The 20,386-nt window shown below is 39.2% G+C and overlaps 1 protein-coding gene across 3 annotated transcripts in view; it reads right to left on the bottom strand.

The window, feature by feature from the left end:
• PRKG1 (protein kinase cGMP-dependent 1) overlaps positions 1 to 20,386 on the bottom strand; it is a 1,242,789-nt gene that overhangs the window by 89,159 nt on the left and 1,133,244 nt on the right. For all 3 annotated transcript variants that reach the window (XM_032312294.1, XM_032312293.1, XM_032312295.1), the window contains one exon: positions 16,751 to 16,825. In XM_032312294.1, coding sequence (XP_032168185.1) covers positions 16,751 to 16,825 — 75 coding nt within the window. The remainder of the gene's footprint in view (positions 1 to 16,750; positions 16,826 to 20,386) is intronic.

Genomic DNA, 20,386 nt, shown 5'->3' with positions numbered 1-20,386 from the left:
CATGTAGAGCATAATGAGCTAGCTGATTCAGCAGTGACCAGCATTGCCATTAAAACATTTAACGGCAGGTTGATGGGAAAGTTTATGATGAAAGAACCAACACCCTGTCCCCCGATCCAACGTCGAGTAGTGGAAAATGGAACAACCAGGCACTCTTTGCCTTCTGTTACAATGCAGTGTAGAAGTACACTGGTGTCCTGGGAAGTTTTCTTGCCACGACAAACTGAACATGAATTTAGTTAATCCTTTAGGCTTGAGGATCCTTTATAAAAAGTGTAGAATCTAGAGAGAGACCAGGAGGATGACACCAGTCAGAAACACTAGGACAAACTGGAAATGGGGATGCATTCCAGGACAACGGGATTATTTGCTCAACACCCCAAGAGAGCTATTGGGGTGCTCTTCATGGAGATGAAAGGAAACATGGAGAGAACCAACACACAATGTAGGAGATTCACTTTGATCTCAAGTCAAACAAATCAACCACACACAGAGAGACACGGATGAAAACGGCAGATTGAATGACAACATACCCACTCCGTCAGGAGCAGCAGTGACACTGTAGTTATACAGAAACCTGTAACTGTTCTCAGAAGATACATACGAAGGGGTATCCCTACAGGCAAGGACAGGATGTTAGTGATTTGTTCAGAAGATCTCAGGAAAAGAAATTTGTAACAAGAATGATATGAAATGATTGTGGTACAAAGTTGGTAACCTCAAGCCCGGGTGAGGTTTTTAGGAGGACGAGTTCATTGCATGACCTTCTCTGATTGAAATAACGGGAATAACAAGTTCTAAATATTTGTCTCCTATGGACTCTGAAAAATAATCTGAGGGGTTTGAAGTGGCGGGGGTGTGGGAGGTTGGGGTACCAGGTGGTGGGTATTATAGAGGGCACGGATTGCATGGAGCACTGGGTGTGGTGAAAAAATAATGAATACTGTTTTTCTGAAAATAAATGAATTACAAAAAATAATAAAATAAAATAAAAATGCTGAATACTAAAAAAAATAGATAGATATATTTGTCTTATGCACATATGCACGTGACGCGGGTTAGGTTTCTAGAATTTCCTCTTGGCGTCGGCCATAGGTAGCTGCTGGCCAGTGTGAATCCCTGTTCTCAAGATGTGAGACCTTGGGAGTAAGCCTTCCAAACCTCAGTTTCCTTATCTACAAAATCAAGGAAACTAAGAATATTCACCTAATAGAGTTAAAATTGTCAAAATTGAATGAGGTAATGATAGAAAGCCTGGCACAGAAAAAACACCCAACAAACGTTACCCATTTTTGTCGTTATCACTGTAATCATAATTCTTAAAAATGTAACTAGAACAGGATTCTCGTTTATTTACAGAATTTTAACATCTAACAAATTGCTTTCAGATGTATTTGTTTATCTCAATAATAATATATTCTGTTTTAATAGAATGCACTTAAATTTTTCAGATTCTCTGGGATTTGGGTTGTTTCGATCACTTGAGCATTTTAATTAACTGGTATTTACTTTATAGAATTTACATGGATAAATTATTAGTTTTCAAAGAAGTAGGATGGAGTGCTGAATATAAATAATGCTTTCTTTTATGGTTTGGAGAGCTCGGAGCTCCTGCTGGCCCTCACTATCATTAGTATCCCGCATCGAAAAACTAATCTGACTATTTGGACTTTCTTGTTGTTGAGATTTTTCATAAGTAGGGGCTTATACTATATTTGAGAGCAAATATTTACTGTCTTACTAAATACAGAGATAAACCCACGTGGATAAACATCTGTGGTGATTAGAGGGTTATTAAAGCTTTCAAGTTCTGGAGAGTGAGCTTAAGAATATCAATGAGGGGGGTGCCTGGGTGGCTCAGTGGGTTAAAGCCTCTGCCTTCGGCTCAGGTCATGATCCCAGTGTCCTGGGATCGAGCCCCGTTTCAGGCTCTCTCCTCAGCAGGGAGCCTGCTTCCTCCTCTCTCTCTCTGCCTGCCTCTCTGCCTACTTGTGATCTGTCAAATTAAAAAAAAAATTATTAAAAAAAAAGAATATCAATGAGGGCACTCATTATGAAGGAGGCAGGTAGCTCTAGAAAGTGGAGAGCCATCCCCCAGGGCAAGCTAAGTCTATCTTTGTTGCTGTTGTGGGTTTTTTTGTACCCATGAACACAGAATCCAAATACTACAACATGAACAGGGTCACTCCGGAAAGATGGACAAGGCTTGCATTCAACTAATTGGATAGCTGGCAAATGGAAATAGTTCCAAAAGAGCTTGAGGTTTCTGGGGTGAATGAGTGAAACACCTGTCTCATCCAGCCTCCTGGTCAAAGATACAGACCTGCAGGCGTGGGTGGGGGAGGCTGCTGAGGACAGAGGAAGTTCTCAACTACACCTTAACAGAGCTTCCTCAGCAAGCACATCTAATACCGAAGATGACTAACTCCACTGATAACTTGCAAAAAAGTCTACATGAGCTCAATCCTCCCTTGGCTCCCAACACCCCTACGACTGGCCTCTACCTGGGAGAATGCTTGGATAAAAATACATAAAATCCTTAGACTGAAAGAGATGCTCTTTCTAAATGCTCGTATCACATTCCCTATCTCCCCTCTTATTAACACCACAAGTGACAATGTAATTGTTGCATTCATTACGCTTAACTTCTCAACCCCAGAGCAAACATCTTCTCTCTTTTGTATTCTCTTTGTCTAATATATGCTTGGTATAGTTGAACTAAAATAATGTTAACTTAATTAATTCTTCACAATAATGATGTACTGTCCTTTGAATATGGAAATGACCTTACCACCTCCCTACTAATTGACATGTGCTTCGCATATGAAAAGCTGGGTGCCAAGCCCCCCCCCCCATTTTCTTATCTCCTCCTTGGAGTCAAATGCTAACATTTTCTAGGTACCAAACTGATAGAGGAGGTGTCATCTATAGCCATAAGGTAAGTCTAGGTATTCGATGCCCACAATAGAAACCAACTATGTTTAAAAGGTAAAGTGGAATTACAGTTAGTAGTAAAACTGAGTGGGGGGTGGGGGAGAGGGATTTATATTGATTTATGTTTCCAAACTTTTCTGACTGCAGACACATTAAGAAATCTATTTTGTTAAACCCATCCTTTATACCCATTATATATAGGAAAAAAAATATCATATATATATTTATATATAAGAATATAAATATATTTAAATAAAAATAAAAATATATTATATACATATATTTATATAAATATAAATATATAATAAATATAATTATATACATATTATATAAATATATAATTATAAATATTATATGCATATAGAGATGTATGTAGGTAAAATACATATATAGATAAATATAATGGAAAAACAATACAAATACATAAATGGAATAATAAATGTCTTTCATGATTAGCTACATGAACTTTAAAACTGTAAGGGGTTTGTTAACCTATAGTCTGAAAACACTTTAACAGGTTTTTTTTTTTTTTTTTAATAACAACCCCAGAAGACTACTATTTTAATTATTATTCACCTTTGGATGTTGTTGTTGTTGTTTGAAACAGTGCCAGATCAACTGTATTCCTAGTCCTTGCTGCCTTTCTTCTCTGGCACAGAAATCCCAACATTCTCTGAATTTCTAATGCCCCCCTGCTGCATTAAGGACGTACAGATAACACCTGCAGGGCTGACGTGGACCTTTCTCCCTATTTGCTTTTGGGTCTTTCCACAATCATCAGGGAGCCAGACTCTGGGGTGTTTGGCTCCTCAGAGCCCTTGGGGACTGGTTGTCACATCACTGGGCAGCAGGTGGACCACACAGCCCTGTGTTGGAGGGATCTGTTGTTTGTGATTGCCATAAAAGTGGAATTTAAAGAACGTCATGCATTTTGTTTCTAAAAGTTAATGAAACATATCTATAGGACTTGTAATACAAAAATGGGGCGCTTGGGTGGCTCAGTGGGTTAAGCCTCTGCCTTCAGCTCAGGTCATGATCTCAGGGTCCTGGGATCGAGCCCCGCATCGGGCTCTCTGCTCAGCAGGGAGTCTGCTTCCCCCCGTCTCTGCCTGCCTCTCTGCCCACTTGTGATCTCTCTCTCTCTGTCAAATAAATAAATAAAATCTTAAAAAAAAAAAAATGCTGCGGCCTGGAGAGACTGTCAGGTTTGTGCCTTCTGGTCCGCCAGAGCATCGCCTTCTTTTCCCGCAGGGCACATTCCTCCTCCTTGGTAGTCTATTGAGTTTAACGATGTATGCTTGTGTCGTATCACCTGTGTAATACCAGTGTTCAATTATCGATGTGTATTGTACCTAAAACCTATTTTTGTGTTTTCTATCTTAATGCAATGCCATGTTCTACTGTTATAACCCAAGGGTTATATGAATAGAAAGAACATTCATTGTATTGTATACAAAGTAATTACATTTGAGACCATTTTGTCATAGACTCTACAGTAAACATTGTCAGTCAACAACGTACAGAACAAATGGAGACAGTGCTTTCTACCTTCAAAAAACCCAGTAACTCTAATCTCTCAGGACAAGATAAAACTCTATCATCTTAACCAAAACAAATCATTTAATAACAAAGTTTTAGCATCCCGGTGAGCCAGATTTTCTCAGTGAATTAATTATCAATAACGCTTAAAATTCTGCTTCTTTGAAGGAGCATATTTTTAAGAGTCTTGAGTATTACGGAGAAACCTAGGAATCTTAATTGAATGTGGATAAGTTATTTTGTGTAATTTGGTTGTATTCTAGCCTTTGAATTAATCACAGTTTTGCAAACCCTGTTCTTCTGGAGCAAAAGTCTAGTTCTCAACCAGGAACAGTTTTTTTTCTTTCCCCTTTCACCCTAGCAAATATTTAGCAATTTCTTTTTTCTTCCTTTTTTTTTTTTTTAAGATTTTATTTATTTATTTGACAGACTGAGATCACAAGTAGGCAGGGAAGGAGGCAGAGAGAGAAGAGGAAGCAGGCTCCCTGCTGAGCAGAGAGCCCTATGCAGGGCTTGATCCCAGAACCCTGGGATCATGACCTGAGCCAAAGGCAGAGGCTTTAACCCACTGAGCTACACAGGCACCCGATATTTGGCAATTTCTAAAGATATTTTTGATTGTCATGACTTGAAGGGTGGGTGGAGGATAAACTATCGGCTTCTAGTGGCGAGACGAAACAGGAGATATTTACTTCAAGTCTCTAGGGTGATAACCATGTCTTTGGCATGCTAATAGATGACTGGTGGCTGGGGTCCCTGGATGGCTTCAGGGTAGGGGGAAGGGGCTGGACACCAGAAAGAGAAGGCAAGATGGGAGCATCAGAACCTTCAGTTCCACCCCTGCAACTGGAGAGGGCTGAGGGGCTGGAGGTTGCCTTCAGTCACCAATGGCCAGTGAGTTGATCAATTCTGCCTACATAATGAAGTCTCCGTTAAAACCCCTGCAGAGTGGGGTGAGGAGAGCTCTGGGATTGGTGAGTACATCAAGGTGCTGGTAGGGTCATGTGCTCGGAGAGAGTGTGGAAATTCCGCGCCCACCCATGCATACCAGCCTTCAATCTGGCTGTTCCTTAGTTGTAACCATTACCATGAACCAATAATCATAGGTAAACTGTTCTCCCATGTTCTGTGAGCCATTCTCACAAATTATTGAAGCTGAAAAAGGGGTCATGGGACCCCTTGAATTATAACCCGTTGGTCAGAGTCATGGGTGACGACCTTGGGGACAGGGAGGTGTGTGAAGTGGGGCCAGTCTTGTGGGATTGAGCACTTAACCTGTGGGGTCCATGCTGACTCCTGGTAGTGAGCGTCCGAATGGACTGGAACTGTGGGACGGTCGGTTGGAATCCACAGAGGGGGAGGACTGGTCGTCATCAGCGTGGGAAAACCACACTCAAGTGGTATGGGGAGGGTTGTGAGTAAAGAGCTCAGAAGTGCGTAGAGATCAGGGACATTCCTGAGTAACCTTCGGTGCACAAGGCAGCCATCACAACCAAGAATTATCCAGCCCCAAATGTCAGTAATGCTGAGGCTGAAAAATTGCTTATATGCATAGTTGTGTAATATTTCCAAGGTTACAAAAACAGCAAAACGCAGAGGCTCACGTAACAAGCTTAGGAATGAAAGGATTTCGATATGATGTTTATGAAACTATTAAAATTTCCAGGTGGTGACTACAGCTGAACACCGACACATCTAGAAGGAAATTCTGAATGTATCAATTGAATAACATAGCACTGACAGGGGACAATACCAGGCTAATTCTTCAGTACTCGGTACTAAGCACAGTGTCAGAAATTATTTCTGAAATCATAGGCTGAACCATATGAGATCACTATTTTAATAGGCCGAACACAATCAACTATGGGCAGTTTCATATGATCCAATCGAATCAAATTACTTTCTTACTACTTACTTTTTATTTACTTGAAGAACATCATCAAAAAGGAAAACACTGACAAAATATAGTATTAGAGATGCATTTAAGTAATAATGTAGATAAAGGAAATTGGGTAAAGCCAATAGCGTGCCTAGCTTTTAGTCATACTAACGAATAAGATGTTTCTGTTTCGAATAGTGTCTATTTGGTTGTTCAGAACGTGTTGAGCTTCTCGGAAAAAGAAGTAGCCTTACCCGACTTCTACGGTTTCTTAGTGTGGCTCATGAATGCAATCAACAGTTGAAAATATGAGCTAGGAAAAACATACCCCGTAGAATGCAATTATTTTTTATCTTTAGCTTTTTAAAAAATGAGCTCTGGAAATCACATTTTGGTAAGTGATGAGCCATTTCTCTTACACTCCCGATTCCTTGCACTCCCTACTCGCTCCCCTACAGACACCGGCATGAGAAGCTAATGTTCTCATCACTTGTTTCTGCAGCAGAAAGGAACATTAATCAATTTGCATGTCAACAGCTTTCCAAAGGTATGGGCTCCTCTCCTCTCCTAGTTCCTGCCCTCACTCAAAAAAGCACCATCTGTATTTTATCTGTTGATAAAGTTGTCATCTCTTCAATGGCCTTTTCTGTCTCCAGACAACTCTTTGGGAACCCATGTGAAAAGAAGAATTGTTATTATCCACTAAAGAATATTTTTCATCAGTAATTTAATTGTTCAACTAATATAAAGAGGCTTGAGAGGCAAAACCAGAAGTCCCATCCAGAGGAATGGGCAAAACTAATTTGCTGAACAGCATGGTGAACAAGGGATCTTGATTTGGGAGGACAGATCCCTGGACAAAGTTATTTTCAGAAAAATGAATGTATTTAAAAGCTGCAACTTTTTTTTTTTTTTTAAGAGTTTATTTATTTATTTGGCAGAGATCACAAGTAGGCAGAGGGGCAGGCAGAGAGAGAGAGAGAGGAGGAAGCAGGCTCCCTGCTAAGCAGAGAGCCCAGAGCAGGGCTCGATCCCAGGACCCTGGGATCATGACCTGCGCTGAAGGCAGAGGCTTTAACCCACGGAGCCACCCAGGCGCCCCAAACTGTGACATTTTGATAGGCCAATTTTACTACCTTAGTAAGCACACGGCGCTTTAAAAAAAAAAAAAAAAAAAAAAAAAAAAGCATCAGTTAACAACAACAAAAAACCTTGGGAAAACTCTTGAGGAATTACTTCTCCACCCAATGAATCATATTTTCCAAGTCTTTAAAGTGAACATGCTCTTAAATTTAGGAAGCTCCTTTATCCTCTTCTCAAGGATCTTAGGATCATCATTATTCAATACGTTCAAGGGGAATCGAAGTTATCTGAAATATCTGAGTGGTTTCTGAATATTAGAGGAACCACTTTTGTTTTACATTCCCACACACCTGATGTAGTAGGTGATAAGCTGCTTGCCTGGAGAAATTAATACAGTTTACAGAGTTGACTAATGTTTGCAGTTTATGCCCTGGAGGAAAATAGCGAGATACACACAAATGGCTGTGAGCTGCGCACTTCCTTCGCTTCTAAGATACCTCATCTTTCTCAAATAACAATTGCGAGACGTAAATTAACATGGTGTGTTGTGTTCATTGTATTAAAACAATTTAGAATGCCATTTTAATCATTTAAAAATCCTTTCTTGCTAAAAGGATTCATGGGAGAAGAATTGATATAACACTTCCAGTTTCCAAGGTACTCTGTAATTTTCAAATGGCATCTTATCGAAAGATAGCCTGGCTTATTATCATATCTAAATGTCATATGGGCAAGAGGAAAATTGTATGTATAATGATGAAAATGAAAACTGCTCTGTTTCTAAAAGCTAATTTATTTAACCACTATGAGTTACCAAAATGCACTTCACGCAAAACAGCATATATTTTGATTTAAATATTTGGAATCAAATAAGCACTAAGAGCCGTACTCTCGGGTTTGAAGGGGGAAGGAAATGTAGCTTGGTGACTTTTGTGAAAATACGGACCCCCGAACCATTTGTGATCGTTAGGCTTCTGTTGACAGCCACAAGGAGGTCTTCATTATAAATCGAGAACACAGTGCTCATGAAAATATTGTTTACGTAAAAAGGGGTTATGCTTCAGAAAGTACGGCTTGTTAACTTCCACATTCCACACTAGAAAGGATTTAAGAGGATTATTTGTACAGACTGGAAGAAACAGGTTCTGAGAGGCTAATGGTAGATGCTATCCCTACTTGCTAAAAGGTCAGATGGAGAAGTCTGCATCAAGCCCTTGCCTCCCAGCGCCACGGCCTCTTGCTCTATGCACACGGCCTCACCGAGGCACCTCTTCCAGCACTAAGTATCAGCCTTGATCTCCCTGGGTTCAAAGTTTTGCTCCCGAGAATGGTTCAACCTCATATGTAAAGCAACATTAGAATTATGCCCTCTGCCGCCTTCACAACAGGGCTGCACTGAAGAAGAAGGTAGTTTAGTTTAGTTATTTTCGTTTAGTATTTTACTATTTCTCAGTCAAAACAGCTGAGAACACAAGGGATAAACTATATTTTGCTTTTTAAAAAGGACCGAATCACAAAACAGTCTCTAGGACATCAGTATATCGAAAGGGCGTGTACCGGGCAGCTCTCTCTTCCGTCTTGGGCTCTGGAAACACTGACCTCATGGCCACCTGGGACCAAACTGTCCTTACGATTTACAGAGCTCTTGAAGTTTTGTAAGTAATTTCTTTCTTTTTAAATTTTTTTTCAATATTTTATTTATGTTTTTGGCAGAGGGAAAGAGAGAGGGAGAGAGAGCACAAGCAGGGGTTAGAGCAGAGAGAGAGAAGCAGACTCTGTGCTGAGCAGGGAACTGGCCTGGGGCTTGATCTCAGGACCCTGAGATCATGACCTGAGCAGAAGGCAGAGGCTTCACCAACTGGGCCACACAGGTGCCCCTGTTTTGCAAGTAACTTCCAACTGCTGTTGTCTAATATGGCAATGGTCTAAAGGAAATAGCCTTCCTTTTTAGAATAAGAAAATAGTCCGGAATCAAATGATCTGGCGGCATGCCCCAAACAAGCTGGCAGTGCTAGAATTTTCAATTATCTTTAGTCCTCTGCTCTGTCAATAGCAACACGGTCCATGCAAGGACATTCTGGGATTCACCTTTATAAAGTCTTGTTACTTAGGGAGTCTTAAAGAGTAATGTTACAGAGGAGAAATTAACAAATGGCCTTTGAGAGTTTCAAAATTTTTAATGCAAAGAAAAAAAAATACTCCTATTCAAGGCCAAGTAGCTTTATTCTGAGAATTATTATTATTATTATTATTTTAAAGATTTTATTTATTTATTTGATAGACAGAGATCACAAGTAGGCAGAAAGGTAGAGAGAGAGGAGTGGGGGAAGCAGGCTATCTGCCAAGCAAAGAGCCCAATGTGGGGCTCGATCCCAAGACCCTGGGATCATGACCTGAGCCGAAGGCAGAGGCTTTAACCCACTGAGCCACCCAGGTGTCCCTAAAATTATTCTTATTTTCTAAAGAACCACTTAATCAACATCACTGTCATTCCAAGAGATACTGACTTTGATGCTCTGTAGTTACCGCTCACATGAAGTTTTCATCTTCGAGCACCAGTGGCCCTAACAATGGTCCCATACCTCCTCCTAGCCCAACTACATGTGCTGGGGTTGGAAAGCCAGCTTTTCAGTCTCAGAGGCTAACTGATGAAGATTTCAGTCTCTTAAGCTTGTGCTGTGCAATACAATGGAAAACAACTTTTATTGCCCAGAGTACAGGACCGTCTTCTGTCTACTGAACCCTGGAAGTGGTCAGCAAGTTCTAATTCTGGTGCAAGGGCTATTGCAGAGAGCCATTCGCTGTTCTTTCCATTAACTGGCATTTTGCTCACTTGAATTCTTTCCAGAGTGGGGAAAACAATTTCCCAGGCTCATTTCCCTGAGAAGTGCTTAGATCAAGCCCACGTTAGTTTAAGTAAATTGTTGATAAGATTGTGGGAATACTAAGATCTTTTCCCTAAAATGCCTGGCAGAGAAACCCTCATAAGAAAGGTCAAATTTTCAGGGCCGGGGTGTTTCAAAGAGCAAACCCATATGTATTGATTGCGCATTTAAAATCTCTGTTTGCTAGATGCTACACAACCCTGGGACATTTGGGAAGATGTGGAGAAGAATACAGACCTCTGTTCTGATTTGCATAGCTTCATCATTTCGAGATGCCTCTGATGAGTGAATTTCCAAAGTCCTAAGTATCTTGCCAAAGAGCACAGAGCCACTACCCACTCCATGACGAGCAGAGCAAGCAGCCCAAGGTTTGTCTCTGCTAATGAAATGTAACCAGAGAACATTTTTACTGATGTCACATGGTGTCAAACAACACCAAAAAGCTGTTCTGAACACACCAGACAAACATGTTCCTTTGCAAATGAACTTATAAACAGAAGGAGAGCTTAAAATCAGGGGGTCTAATTACAGAAAGAGGAGTAAAATTTTTATTTGGCCTAAGCCAAAAGGCCAAGCGAGGGGTCCGTACGTGGGCAATATTCTCTTGTTCTTGACAAGAACCAGAGTCACATTTTAGATTTTTTACAGAGAGGACAGTATCTAAACCTAAAGGGATGTTACCTAATTAAAACAGAAAAGCAAGACCTTTCAAAAAAGAAATCACATCACAAAATCTGCTTTTGTCTATGATGGTTAAAAAGACCAGAGATCCACTTGCCTAGACTTTTAAACTCTCTCCATCCTCCTGAACTAAACATGGTCTTTCCTCTGTATCTAAAGATGCATAACTTTCCCTTACATGTTTCTGATTATTTTACTTGACATTTCCTAGAATTTCGTATAAGCACAGTGACCACTGTTTCTTCACACCAGTGTCATTTTTAACCCATGTGGTGGGACTCAATCCTTACTCACCCCACCGTGAATGTGAACCAGTGGTTTGGGAAATCCAGTGGGCATTTGTTTACCACCAGAACTCTCGAACGCATGCAACGTCATCATCTCCTCCCTCATTCTGGAAATGCACTCTGTTCGTGGCTTCTGTGACGCGTCCGGCTTTACTTCTGCTTCTCTTCTCTCCTTTTCAGTGTGTGTGTGTGTGTGTGTGTGTGTGTGTGTGTGTGTGTGTGGTGTCAGTCCTTCTCCTTTAACAGAGTTTCAAATGCTAGTTCCTCAAGAGCCAACCCTCAGTGCCAGATGTTCTAATTCTCTACTTTCTTTCTCATCTGCATCTTTAATTCCATTCCCCACGTAAATGCTCATAATTCTCAAATGCATCCAAACCTCTTCTCTGAGCTCCAGACCTGCCCAACTATTCTCAAGGGCTTCCTGTATACAACCTGAGGAAAAGTCACTTCATGGCCCCCCCACTCTTCAAACCTGGCAACCATATTCTATACTACTGAATGCGGGTGCCTCCTTCTGATTTCCAGACCCCAAATCCTTGCACCATCCTTGACCGTGCTCCCCTTCACCACCAACATTTATTTCCTTCAGGACACCTACTGGCTTTGCCACCTTACTATCTCTCAACTCCCTTTCATTACTCATACTGCTCTCATTCTAGTCCTTTTTACTGTCAGCTTCCCCCTCTCGAAAATACTCTGCTGCTGCTCTCTGTTTTCACTCTTTACGCCTCCGGACACAAAGGGAAGGCTGCTCAATTACAATGTAAACCAACTAACTAATCTCTTGGTAACTGACAAGCCTGAGTTGAATTTCCTAAGTCCTTAACCTCTGATCTCTGACTTTGGCATTCTAGGTCCCAACTTTGTTGGGACTTTGACTACTTAGAGAGGCAGTCTTGGATCCTACCCAGGTGGCTCTGCAAAGGTGATTTTCCTGGTTATACTGCTCTCTGCATGTCCTTCCCCAACAAATATCAACTAATTCTTGCTTAGCTGGTACCGGCTAATTCTTCAGAATTCAGCTCAAATCTAGATAAAATGTTACTTCCTCAGGGAATCGGTAATGTGTGTCTCCCTCCCCATATGCACCATGAAGGCAAGGTGCATGTCTATTTTATTCATTGCTTTATAGGTAGCATTTTGTAGGAACACAGAGAATATTTGCTGGCTAAATCAGTGCATGACTCAAGGTGAATGGACGTGGTTAACGATCATATGGGAGGGGGCTAGAGAGTCAGGGCAGGGTCTTTAAATCTATATTCACATCAAGTGATGTCGTAGATTAGAACATATGACTGCACTCATTTGCAGCTTTATGTAAATCATGCTGAGAATGTGTTCCTCGTGAGGAACAATGTTGAGAATCATCAATTTAGATAATAAATAAATGCACTTATGAATCTATATCCTTAGAGCTGTCAGAACAGCAAAATGCTTAGTGCTAGAAACCAGGTTTTGTACTTGGTATTGACATTGCACAGCATAATTTCTGACTCATCATTAAATAAATTTCTAAATGCTTATTAACTGAATGCATACATAAGTCTCAAAGGAAAATAATGTGTACCTTTCATCACACATGCTACTTTCTGCTCTATATAAGGCTAAATGATGCTTAACTTTGATCTGCTGTTGTCTCTTCTAATGTCTTTGGGATGATAACTTCATATTGTAGAAAGAGAAGCCCTTAGTGGATAATTAGCAGCAATCAAGGGGAGCTTAAACATGCCATAAAGGTAGTTTCTGTCAAGAATAATTTTCTTTGTAGGAAATAAATGCTGTGAGACAGGCTGAAGCCACACGCCCAGCGCAGACGTGTTCTGAGAAACATCTCCCCGGGCCATTTTCTCTCCAGCCATCTCCTGGACCAGCGATGCCCAGTACCTTCTGTGGACCGTTCTGCCACAGGGATCTGATTATGCTACGAGCTAGTGAGTTTCTCACAACCGAACTTCTAAATGTCTCACATGAATTGAGGTTTACAGTCAGGCCTTTTTTGTTGTTGTTGTTTTTGTCCCCCCTCTTTAAACCCAAATCAGCATCGTCGGTGAGAGACACCACCAACAATAATTTCACATGGAGAAATAATGTGATCCTTTTAGTTGGACTTTAATATCAATCTCATCTTTAGGGGATTCTGCAAAATCAAGGAGATCTTAAAAAAGAACCCTTAGATGGTGGAGCCAATCAACACCTCAGTTCTAAATGGTACAGATTTGGTGATCTATACAGAGATGTAGAGGTCTTTCAAGAATTATCCAGGGAATTTCAACTGATTGGAGCATGTCCATAGGCCCTGAAGTGGCAACCTTTAGAAGCTCCTTAAATACAGAGACGAAGACACAATGTCCTTAAGGGGAAGAAATCTAATAATGAGACAACAGTCTTAACACGTGCAGACAGTTAAAGTTGCTAGTTCAACTAAAAAGCTTTTCCTGGGGAATAATTCAGAGTTTACCCTGTGTGATAGGACACCTAATTGAAACAATACTTTCAACTTTAGAAATCTTCAGATACTAAGTATTTATTAGAAAGCTATAAAATATGAACAGTAAAGAGTGTAACAAAGAACAGGATGTACCCACGTATTTAGCTATTCTGAGGAATAAAAAAGGTTACATTTATCAATTTCTCTAGAATTTGGATCAATGATTTTAGGTATATTTTTTTCATCAAGGTATTCCTTCTTTCTAATAATCAGTATTAAGGACCATGGGTTATGCATTCATTTGGATTTAGTATTAAGTGAGCTAGAAAAGTTTAAACAAATCTCTCCTAGTTAACTTATATTCATGTATAAGTATAATAGCTAAGTTCTAGTCTATCAAATTAATGGGTTCAACTAACAATATTCTAAGTCACCTGGATGGAAATATTCATGTAATTACCCTTCTCTGTTCTTTAATCATAACTGAACTTTTTTATTATTTTTTTTAATTTTAAAATGGGCTCCATGCAAGGTAGGGCTTGAACTCATGACCCTGAGATCAAGACCTGAGCTTTTACACAGACTCAGTGCAGGGTCTGCAAGTCTATATTCAGATCAAGTGGGTGTAGATCAAAACATGTGACCGGACTCAGTTGAGTTATCCAGGAGCCCCCAAACTTTCTTTTAACTAAATGCTCCCATTTTTACAAAAATGGTATTTATGGATCTTTTCCAGGCTAGGATAAATTTTAGGATATGTTGCCAACGTGAGAGTAGTTTGTGTACATCACAGTACAAGCTTTCTGCCCAGGAAGTTTTCCATAATCGATATGCAGTAATTTTCTATGAATCAAGCAATTTATCAAATGCACTAGGATGCACTTCTAATGACTACTTCTACCAATAATATCATTCATTTTTATAGCCCTTTATAATTTACTAAGTATTTCTCCATACGGCTATCAATTACATCACAGAAGTACCATTTTAAAGGTAAGATGAGGGCACTGAGAGCCAGCGTTCACTCATGGCTGAGATCACTTGGCTGGAAATGACAGAGGCTTCTGGCCCGCCTCCAGGATCACATTTTTCATACCGATTCTCTTCAAATGAGAAGTATCCTCATCCTTCCTATCTAGTAACTGTCTGATCTGAACTTCCGTGCATTTATTTCCCTTGTTCCCTTTGGTTGAAGCATGTGCAAGGGAGCCCACAAATGACCAGAATACATGAGATGCACGTGCAGCTAACTCTTTGAATCCAGTGGGACACCGAGAAGGAAAAAGCCAACGCATGTTGTTTTCCCATCGCCACCCACTCTCAAGCCTGTGACTGGACTCAACTTTGGGCAAACAGGAGTTATACAAAAACTTTCATTATAAGAATCTAAAATTTGGTAGGAAGCAGAAATAGGCCAAAGAATGCTTTATTTAAAGACCTCTTTTTCTAGTAGCTGTAAAAGCATTCAGATGGTTGCTCATATAAGTTTTAGATGAATTTTGAATATTACCACCAGTTATATACACAAAATGTATCTATGTGATATATATATATTTGGAATGATCCATGGCAATTTAATTTTTTTTTGCAACTTAATCTTACTTGAATACATATACTTAAGGGTGAAAAAAACCACACTAAGATAAATTATAAATAGGAGTTTTATATGGCACATGTTCCTCTAGGGATAAAGTCCAATAATAACAAAGGGAGTCTTATAATTTTTTTCTTATAATTTTTAAAACTGGTAAGGATCCTAAATGGCCCCCTCTTCCATCTCAGTAGGATTAGTACTAATACCAGAAACTAAAGTCTAACCTAGGCATTGACGCATATTTTAATCTACTGGAGAAAACCAGAAAATTGATATCTATCACCCACAGCACAGGCAATCCCCAAACTGCATGGAGTTTGGTGTTAGAACGGCTCGTGCAATGATCTAAGAAAATCACTGAAAGGCTCTGCTACCATGTGACCTCAGGATGTACGTCTGTGCTCCTCCAAACAGCAGAAGAAACAAAAGCAAATATATAGAGAAGAAACTGACTATATTTAGGTAGCTTTAAAGTAATAGAATTTTATCAGTCCAAGTAAACTATAGTACTTTAATTCTAGACCCAACTTTCAACCTTCCTAGATTCTCAAGACAAAATCACTTTTATTATTATTGTTGTTGTTGTTGTTGTTGTTGTTGCTTTTGAGGTTACTGCAAAACCGACCAAGTTCTTCCCCTGAACTATCTACTTACTGACAAATTTTTGTCAGCTTAATCTTTCAGGTATCTTATATGATATCAATACTGAATTGCTTTTCCTTAAATTAGTTCATTGGAAAAAGGAGGGCAGTATTTTGAAGATTACCATTTTTTAGAAGTAACCTAAAATTTTTTCCAGCAAAAGCCAATCTCAAAGAATTTCAAATTTTTGTCAAAAAGATTAAAGCTTGGCTTCAAAGTAAGCAAACTTTGAAGCCAAGCTTTCAAAGTAAGCAATATTAGGAGATCAAATTGATTTGTTATACAAAAATGATAATTCATGGGATACCTACTATCTCATATCATTCTAATAACTTCATGCCACTGCAGTTCAAGGTAAAGGAACAATGTATTTGCACTGGGAAGTATTTCCAGCCTTATTGTGTTCCATACAATTTCACAAACAACTAGTGAACACAAACCGCCACCCTTCACTTAGAAAGTATTTTCAATGGGAGAAGTACTGTGTTTGGATTCAATGACCTATATAGGATTTAAACTTACCATTTTCCCTCACTGAGATGATCTTTCTCCCCAAATTATCATTTCATATTCAAGAAGAGACATACTATTTAATTTAAGCATACTATTTAATCACGACCTTGAAATTTGTTTTTTTTTGTTTTATTTTGTTTTGTTTTTCTTTTTTAAGCAATTGGTTTTTTCCTGTCAGAGTGTTGGGCTTTTGAAGTTCAACAAAATGTATCTTATTTTTAGTCAAAATCATTTTTTTAAAAATCAAGACTAAAGCCAAAGGAAAAAAAAATAACTCTCACTTACTTTGCTTTGGCTTCTGCATCTTCATATGCTTTATTGGAGACATCATCCAGTCCTCCAATCAAATGCTTGAAAGAGCTGTTGGGAAAAACAGAGTGGTCAGGGTAAATTCCCTGCAGAGTCCTTATAACGACAACCTAGTCAGTGGTGTATTGAAACAATCCTAAAGGAACTAAATAAAAATGAATTCAAATATTCAGTCTAGATACATTGTTAAGAAACACATCAGATAATGATATAACCTCTGAAAGCAGTGACCGTTCCCATCTGTTCACCTATTTCCCAACACCTTAGAACTATATCCAGAAAAAGCAGATAATCAAAGAATGGGTGGAAGAAAGTCTGTGACACACAAAATGATATACACCACAAAGGTGATGGGTCAATTCTACTACGGAAATAACAAGATCCACCAATTATGAAATGCTTACTGAATGCACTATCCTTTTAATGCTCATGAATGTATATTAATTCCAATTCTCCAACACATTGTAGAAGATAAGCATTACTAGTGCCACTTAACAAAACTGTACATTAATCTTCCAAGGCAAAATACACATGCAGAAAAAAAATACATATGCAGAAGATAAGAAAAGAACAGAAGACAATTTTAAGGAAGTCAACTCATTTTGGAGGGATCAAAAAACCAACTTTATCATCAACCAGGAACAGTAAGGCAACTGTTTAAACCACTGTATTCAATATCTTGGTATGGACCCAGGACTATGTTCAGACCTACTATATATAATGAAGTCTCATCTATCATATACCTATAATATAAAATATTACAGGGTCAGCAAAACATGTATACACACAAACATGGAAATCACCCTTGAAAATTACCGAATACAACCAGATACAGTAACTCTTGCGTGCATGACATTTTGGCAACCACTGAACTGGACTGAACAGGGGAACAGAAGGAAAGTCTATATTCAAAGTGTCACATAATAATCAGGGCTGTCACTTACACGGCACTTATATGCTAGGTGCTGTTCTATGTGCTTTATATGTAATAACAAGTACTTCTATGGGTACAGCAATCCTGTGAGGCAGTATTACCTTCACTACACAGATGAGGGTAATAAGGCACCAGAGGTTAAGAAACTGACCTCTGGTCATAACAGCCAGGTGAGGTGGGGGCTGATAGGGAGGAGGTCACCATTTTACCCCAGACCCTTAAAACCTACCCTGTGGCTCCTATCCAAATCACGATGCCTTGACACTAACCATCGAATCCCTAGCAATGTTCAGAGTGTGGATGGTCAAATGTATAAGAAATTACATTTTAATTTTAAACCTCTATAATTTTAAGGCATGAAAATGGCTTTGTGTATTGTATCAAGTAACAAAATATGCCTGGTGAGGTGCTGAAACATGGGGTATTTGTTGATGTAAAGTTCAATGTTGCTTAACCACTTCAATACACACCATTCTTTTTAGCTATTGTTTGTTTGGTTTTGCTTTATTTAAAGAATATGAATATATGAAGAAGAACGTAACACTTGCTTGGGGACCCAGCCAACAGGAGGTTGGGGAGCCACTACCTCAGGACCTTGGGTAATGATCTCATCCGGGGGACAGGATAGCTGGAATGTTGAGCTAAAACACAAAGTGTTTCTAATACAAGAAGGGGCCAGAAGGAAGTGATGGGAGGCTAGAGAATCAAGCATCACAGAGCATCAAGTTTTCTGTGACACACTGTGTTAATGGACATCAGATAAATGAAGACTGCATTTGGCCGATGGTCCTTATACAACTTCCAAAGACATATAATGATAAAATAAATGATAAATAACCCCCATAGTTGATTTTCATGTTCAAATAGGATTTTTTCCATTGTTCTTTCCAATAAATAGAATGTCACCATCATGATTTAGAGATAGGTTTACACTGTAAAGTGAAATACAGTATTTATTTTGCTGTGGAAAAAATATGTGGTTGACACCACATCTTTTTTATCCATTCATCTGTCGAAGGACATCTGGGCTCTTTCCGTAGTTTGGTTATTGTGGACATCACTGCTATAAACATTCGGGTGCACATGCTCCTCTGGTTCACTATATTTGTATAATTGGGGTAAATACCCCGTAGTGCAATTGCTGGGACATAGAGTAGCTCTATTTTTAATAAAGGAACCTATTAGAGTTCTACCTAATAGAGGAACCTAATAGAGGAACCTCCATACTGTTTTCCACAGTGGCTGCACCAGTTTACATTCCCACCAACAGTGTAGGAGGGTTTCCCTTTCTCCGCATGTTTGTCAACACCTGTCAATTCCTGTCTTTTTTAATTTTACCCAATCTGACTGGTATAAAGTATTTCATTGTGGTTTCGATTTCTATTTCCCTGATGACAAGTGATTTTGAGCATTTTTGACCAACAGACACATTTTTTCATGTGTCTGTTGGTCATTTGTAGATCTTCTTTGGAGAAATGTCTGTTTATGTCTTCTGCCCATTTCTTGACTAGATTGTTTTTAGGGTATTGAGTTTAATAAGTTCTTTATAGATCTTGGACACCAGTCCTTTATCTGATATGTCATTTGCAAATATCTTCTCCCATTCTGTAGGTTGCCTTTTGGCTTTGTTGACTGTTTCCTTTGCTATGCAAGAGCTTTTTAACTTAATGAAGTCCCAAGAATTCATTTTTGCTTTTGCTTCCCTTGCCTTTAGAGGTGTTTCTTGCAAGAAGTTGCTATGGCAGAGGGCAAAGAGGTTGCTGCCTGTGTTCTCTAGGATTTTGATGGATTCCTGTCTTACACTTTCTCTTCACTTTCTTTCTGTATGGTTTAAGAATGGTCCAGTTTCATAATTCTGCACGTGGCTGTCCAACATACCCAGAACCATTTACTGAAGAGATTGTCTCTTTTCCATTGGACATTCTCTCCTGCTTTGTCCAATATTAGTTGACCATAGAGTTGAGGGTCCATTTCTGGGTTCTCTATTCTGTTCCATTGATCTATGTGTCTGTTTTTGTGCCAGTACCATACTGTCTTGATGATGACAGCTCTGTAATAGAGCTTGAAGTCAGGCATTGTGATGCCACCAGCTTTGGTTTTCTTTTTCAACATTCCTCTAGCTATTTGGAGTCTTTTCTGGTTCCATACAAATTTTTAGGATGGCTTGTTGCAGCTCTGTGTAAAATGTTGATGGTATTTTCACAGGGATAGCACTGAATGTATAGATTACTCTGGGTAGCACAGATATTTTAACAATATTTATTCTTCTAACTAATGAGCGTGGAATATTTTTCCATTTTTTTTGTTTATCTTCCTCAATTTCTTTCATTAGTATTCTGTTGTTTTTAGAGCACACATCTTTTACCTGATTGGTTAGGTTTATTCCTAGGTATCTTACAGTTTTGGGTGCAATTGTAAATGGGATTGATTCCTTAATTTCTCTTTCTTCTGTCTCATTGTTTGTGTAAAGAAATGCAATGGATTTCTGTGCATTGACTTTAATATCCTGCCATGTTGCTGAATTCCTGTATGAGTTATAGTAATTTTGGGGTTGGGTCTTTTGGATTTCCCACATAAAGTATCATGTCGTCTGTGAAGAGACATTCATTGCCAGTTGAATATATTCCAAACTTGTTCTGAGGCCAGCATTACTTTGACCCCAAAACCCCATCAAAAGA

Source organism: Mustela erminea, chromosome 14 (genome assembly GCF_009829155.1).
Source record: "Mustela erminea isolate mMusErm1 chromosome 14, mMusErm1.Pri, whole genome shotgun sequence".
Taxonomy (NCBI): domain Eukaryota; kingdom Metazoa; phylum Chordata; class Mammalia; order Carnivora; family Mustelidae; genus Mustela; species Mustela erminea.
The sequence above is the reverse complement of the archived record's forward strand: the minus strand, read 5'-3'. Positions and strand labels throughout refer to the sequence as shown.